The sequence below is a fragment of the Aegilops tauschii genome, chromosome 4, assembly GCF_002575655.3.
Source record: "Aegilops tauschii subsp. strangulata cultivar AL8/78 chromosome 4, Aet v6.0, whole genome shotgun sequence".
Lineage (NCBI taxonomy): Eukaryota > Viridiplantae > Streptophyta > Magnoliopsida > Poales > Poaceae > Aegilops > Aegilops tauschii.
The window spans coordinates 4,424,136-4,429,962 of NC_053038.3; the positions used below are offsets into that span (position 1 = coordinate 4,424,136).

At 45.1% G+C, this 5,827-nt stretch overlaps 1 protein-coding gene across 2 annotated transcripts; it reads right to left on the reverse strand.

Moving 5' to 3' along the window:
* Positions 1 to 1,029: 1,029 nt before the first annotated feature.
* Positions 1,030 to 5,310, reverse strand: LOC109759330 (uncharacterized). Of its 2 annotated transcripts, XM_073496058.1 has the most exons (3): positions 5,075 to 5,310; positions 4,399 to 4,481; positions 1,030 to 4,139 (listed from the first exon to the last, which is right to left on the reverse strand). In XM_073496058.1, the coding sequence occupies exons 1-3, from the start codon at positions 5,231 to 5,233 to the stop codon at positions 1,277 to 1,279; spliced, it is 3,105 nt and encodes a 1,034-aa protein (XP_073352159.1). In that variant the 5' UTR covers positions 5,234 to 5,310; the 3' UTR covers positions 1,030 to 1,276. The 2 variants fall into 2 exon arrangements, with proteins under 2 accessions (XP_073352159.1, XP_040242335.1); XM_040386401.3 differs by lacking the exon at positions 5,075 to 5,310 and adding an exon at positions 4,692 to 4,838 and having other exon boundaries at positions 1,030 to 4,597.
* Between the last annotated feature and the right edge of the window lie 517 nt (positions 5,311 to 5,827).

Consider the following 5,827-nt stretch of genomic DNA (forward strand, 5'->3'; position numbering starts at 1 on the left):
CCCGATTCAAAAAATGTCTACAAGTTTCAAATATATTCACAATTTTAAAAAATGTTCATGAATTTGTAAAAAAGTTCATGAATTAAAAAAATGTTCATGATTTTTTGAAATATTTATGAATTTTAAAAAATGTTCATGAATTCTGAAAAAATGTATGATTTCAAAAACTGTTCACGAATTTAGAAAATGTCCATGATTCGAAAAACAGAAAGAAAAGAAAAAGAAAAAGGGAAGAAAAAACAAAGAAGGAGAAAATGAAAAAAGAAGGGTTTAGGAAAGGTTCTCCCAAACCCGGTTGGGAAGAAACTCTAACTGAGCAGGCCCAAACACAGGATCAGGCGATCGACGGAGTGTGCGCTAGGTCGCTAACGCGCTACCTCCGGGAGATCCCTGCCGGTGTCCTCTCCGGCCGCCTCCCCTCTCCTTTCGTGGCACTCCTCCCGTGCCTCCTTCCCTTTCAATGGACGGATCGTTGTGGGTGGCGCAGAAGCCCAGAAGGCCATTGGCCCTTTTGAGGAATCCGGTGGCCTGACATGACCACCGGCAAACAATTGCCTGTACAACCTTACTTGCAGAGACAAACCCCGCTGACAACTTTTACATGTAGGAAGTGCCCCTCTTAATTTTTTTGTTACTCCTACTATTTCAATATGTTTTCAAACGTGGAAGGAAGTATCTCGATCTATCTGTTTATGGGCACCTGTAATCAAGCTTTGTTTAGGCAGAGTATAAGAACTAGGAACTAATCCGGCAATACAGTATAAGACTACTCTTACCCTTTGGTGTTTGGATGTGAAAATTAGTTACCCAAGCAGGCCATTCAGTTGCCTTCAACTTTCAGCAGGTAGACAATGCCATCATTAATTTCTATGTTTGTGTTAGGTATCTCTATCTTGTGCCTCCTCAGTCCCTGCTGTTATGGCTAACAACGAAGAGAGAACAAATGACTTGCTTGATCTGCTGCAGGGAAAGTGCAGGAAAGGACAGACACAAGAATATGATAAACATACAAGTACAAAACAGAGGGCCTTGTTTTTTTAGAAAATACAAGAATTTTGTAAACTTGCATCTTTGACAGGAATAAGAAAAATGCACAGAGTGCTAATAAACATAGTCACCCACATGAAAAAGTATGCATGCTTCATGCATATAAATTATAAAAAGAGGCACAAGTGGATTATCTGGTAATATCAAGCAGGGCAAGAGAATTCAGCTAATTATTCCGAGGAAATAACATATGGCTACTTCAAATAATCCATTCATATTACAAGGCGCTTTACATACTAGCAGTGGAAGGTTGTTCCAGCTCGTAGCAGGTGACAGAGTCCTGACTCCGGATCGCCAAGGAGGGGTCTCTTCCTGCTGGCATCATCCTGTTGATGCTAACCTTCATCTTAATAGCAGTGCACAGCTTGCTGAGTACCCTGTCGGTGAACTGAAAATAAGCCTTCCTCGCGACCGCGCTGCATATGCAGGTGGTGAATACAGTGGAGATTCCGAATGCAAACCCGAGCAGAGTAAATAGACATGTCAGCGTGTCAAATCTGAGTTGAAGTTTAAGGTGCCGGTATCTGTTACTCTCGGGTACACAGACTCTGGAAAGTGGAGGCCCGCAGAGATTTTCATTTCCCCAGAAAGAGTAATTACCAAAAGTTGCGAACTGATTACTCGACGGTATCTTTCCTGAGAGATCATTGTAGGACAAATTCAGGGTGGACAAACTGTCTAGTGACGCCAAGCTGTGAGGAATTGGACCTGATAGATCATTCCATGAGAGATCGAGTGACTCTAAATCCACCAAATTCCCAAGTTCACCAGGGATACTTCCTCCAATGTGGTTCCTTGACAGATTCAAAAAACGTATATGAGATAGAAATCCTATTCCACTTGGAATCTCACCAGTTAGCTGGTTTGCTGACAGGTCAACTCCCGCCACCAGAAATAATGTTATCTGAAAAATAAGCATCTGACCTTTCCACGTTACCACCACGGCATCTGTATACACAGAAAAGTAAGCACCCCCAACACCATAAATCTTGTACTGAAGGAAAGGCCTTGTCAAGTCTTGGTATTGAGGGACCAGGTGTAAGGATGTTAAATTTCCTAGGAAATGTGGTACAGGGCCAGAGAGTTTGTTGTTAGAAAGATCCAATAACTGCAGAACAGGAAGTTGGGACAATTCTTCAGGTATTTCACCAGAAAACTGGTTGAACCCTAAACTAAGAAATATCAGAGATTTTAGACTGCCTATCCATCTTGGTATGTTTCCTGACAAATTATTTCCTACAAGATCAAGGAACACCAACATTTGACATGACTGCAATGAAGTGGGCAATATTCCAGACAAGCTGTTGTTGCTAAGATGCAGTGACATAAGGGAATTTAGAGAACCCATCGTAGATGGTATTTCTCCCCACAAGTTATTGCTTGAAAAGTCTATGACATACAGTTCCGAGTTCTTACGCCAACAATCGGGAAGCTCTCCAAAAAGGTTGTTATCAGATAGGTCAATCAGTTCCAGGGATATCATGTTGCATAAATCTGTTGGGATTACTCTAGTAATGGAATTTTTTGATAGAGATAGGTAATGCAATTCTTTAACAACAAAGCTCTGTGGCAATGATCCCGATAAGTTGTTGTTGGATAGATCCAACACTCGGATGCTAAGCGGCAAATCTGGAATGTTCCCCTGAAGCTTATTATTCCTCATGCTTAGAGTTGTCAGCATTGTCAATTGCTCCAGGCTTGCAGGCAACTTGCCAGTTATGTTGTTTGTTGCGACATTTAAGCTAGTCATTGACAAAGAGAAGTTCCAGACCCAGTCAGGTAACGGAGCCCTGATGCCTGCACTGCCAAGATCAATCATCTCGATTTTAGTTTGTGATTGCAACCAAGAAGGAAACTCTGGTCCTATAAGGCAATCATGCAGTCCAAGATTTATGAGCTGAAAAGGTGGCAACCAGCTTTGTTTGATGACAATCTCGAACGAATTTGATGCTAGATTTAAAGTATCCAATCTTGATAAATTGGCAAGGTGGAGTTCCGATAGTGTGCCTTTAAATCTATTAAAGGAAATGTCCAAGTATGTCAAGCTTGATAGGTTACCAATACCATGTGGCACAACTCCAGACAGTGAGTTCGCACTGAGATCAAGGATTCTTAAACCTGACATGACCTCAAGCCAACCATATAGGTGTCCGGTTAACTTGTTATCAGAAAGTTCAAGGACCTGCAAGCGCTTCATACAGGGAAATAGGCTCTTGGCCGCTTTTGCAATATCTCCTGACAAGATGTTTCCGGACAATTTGATTTGAACCAAGTTGCACAACCTACTAGCTGATGTTGGTATTGCTCCAGTCAACTTGTTGTCCCCTAACCCTAAGAACTGAAGTGAAGTCAGTCTGCCAAGCTCAATAGGAATCATGCCTGAAAGCCCACAGCTAGTCATGTCCAACTTTGAGAGGGCGGATAGCTTGCCAATCCAATTCGGCATGGAGGAATTCAGATCGTTACTTGTCAGATTAAGTATCTTAAGGGAAGTGAAGTTGACCGAAGAAAGAGAAGTGAGGTCGGTGGCAGGAAGACTAGCATCATTCAGGCGAAGCACTTGGAGTGACGGGAGCATGTTCACTGCTTGCAGCCAATCCACGGAAGCAGCAAGATAGGACCAACTGAGGTCCAGATACCTCAGGGAATTCAGCTTGGAAACCCAATGAAAATTATCCACAATGATCCCAGGACCTCCAAATGAACCCAGATCAAGATAGATGAGTCTTGACAAATTACCAAGTTGAGGAGGAGCCGTTCCGCCAAAACCGGCGTGTGACAGATCAAGAGACCTCAACATCCTGAAAGAGCCTATGAATTCTGGGATGGGCACGGCACCAAAATCCCCATGGCTCAAGTTGAGGTGGACCAATCTGGTCAAACCGGCCAAGGATCGACTGATCTCACCTTTGAGGGAGTAACCACCAAGGTCCAGCTTGACGACATGGCCGGTCTTCTTGCTGCAGCTCACACCGCCCCAGCTGCAGCAGTTTTCTCCTTGCCATGAGCGTAACCTCCCACCAGGATCAGTGATGCTGACGTTGAATGCAGCCAGTGCACCCCTCTCAATGGCGATGCATGCAGCTGTGCCCCTGGTAATGTTGGTGATCACAAGGCACCAAAGGGCAAGCGTTGTGAGCAATCCAAGCATTGCATGAGCTCCCATGGGAATGTCTGTGGACCAAACTGTCAAGCTAAATTAAGCTAGCTGGGGAATACAGAAGCTAGGTACTCATCTGAAGCATCGCATGACCTCCCATCGTATTGCAGATCAAGACTTGTCTTCTCTCCTAGTCCGGTCTCCCTTCATGTCCTTATCTCAAGTCTAGGAGACAAGTTTAGTCTCCTCACCTGTACTCATTGCAGTATGGACTGACCAGATCAAGACTTGTCTTCTCTCCTAGTCTGGTCTCCTCCCATGGCTGTGGACCAAACTGTGGAAATGCAGAAGTTAGGTACATATCTCAAGCCTTTCCCTCTCAATGTATTGATGCGGTTTGGACTTTGGAGTGACCAGCGAGTTTCGCCCAGTCCTACTAATGTGACACATCTGTTTGAATTCAAAGAACAAGAACGGGTGAGACTGATGGTGCTGAGGAGATTCCAGAGTCCTGAAAATTCTAGCATCAACTGGGAGGCCATACATCGCTTTCCCAAATCGAACATCTGCTCCGCCGTCGCCCTCCTTTATTTGGCTTGCCCCTAACTATGATCAGTCTCCTTCTCCACCTTCTGCAAGTAGGCAATTGGGGAGCAATGTAGGCACCCCCTCTCTCCGTCCTAATTTGGTTCTGTAATGTCACTGTGTCAGTGTGGCTGTGTGTGTACATGATATGAATATGAATGTGCAGTACTACTAAGCAATCGGCTATCAACAACGCTGCGGTAGTAGTATGAAGTTCAGGGTGTGCGGGGGAGGGGGATTCGGACCTCCTGGAGCTCGTGCTTCTCGGTCCTAGGACTCGTCGGCGACGGAGGCGTGTCTCTGCAGCTCCTCGGCGGTCCTCTCCGCGCCGTATCCGCCTACCTCTCCCTCCGACGGCTCCTCCCACCCGCCCCCGCCGCCGTCGGAGGCTGAAGCGGCGAACCTGGCCGCGCGCGGCCACGGCCGCAGAGGTGCAGTCGCGGCGGGCAGACGGCGATGCGGGGCCGCGGCGGCGTTGCCGAGCAGGAGACCGGCGGCCATCGCCGGAGGAGATGGAGGCAAAAAAGGATGACTGGTGGGACCGGACGATGGGATATTTCCCGAAGGAAGAGAAAGAAAGGATGGGTGCTGTAGATAATTCAATTTGAAGACTGGACTCGTCTACATGAATGAACAGTAACACTAAAATAGATTGCAAAAATTCGAAAAAAAATCCAAAACTATTTATGGGCAAATGACAATCAAGGAGTTCGCGCCAAAAAAGCCAAAATCGGCTATGAACAGTGCATTTTTTCAAACTTTCTCACAGGTCCGAAATTTGTCTTTTTTCTACGAGCTCCTCGAATGTGTCCAAACTTCACCAAATTTTACATGGGCGTCACGCATTCGTCCATCTTGCACCCAAAAAAAAATCAGGTTTTCTTTGATTTTTTTCTTTGATTTTAAAAGATTTTACCATTCAAACCCGGGAGCATCTACGAAGACTCCTCCAATGAAGAAATCAATGACAAGGCATAAACACAACAAGCAAATCACCAATAGTATGGGCCCCTTTTATTTATCTGCACCTGTATATCATCTACCAATGTAATGTATCCCACCAGAGCCTTTCTTCTTCATTTACAACCATCTACA

Bases quoted from the DNA above. Each gene is read 5' to 3' on its own strand.
- LOC109759330 (XM_073496058.1), bottom strand. From the start codon at position 5,233: ATGGCCGCCGGTCTCCTGCTCGGCAACGCCGCCGCGGCCCCGCATCGC. The intron at 4,482-5,074 runs GTAGGCGGATAC...GCATTTCCACAG, and splicing joins AGGAGCCGTCGGAGGGAGAG to TTTGGTCCACAGCCATGGGA. The intron at 4,140-4,398 runs GTGAGGAGACTA...CAACATTACCAG, and splicing joins CCATACTGCAATGAGTACAG to GGGCACAGCTGCATGCATCG.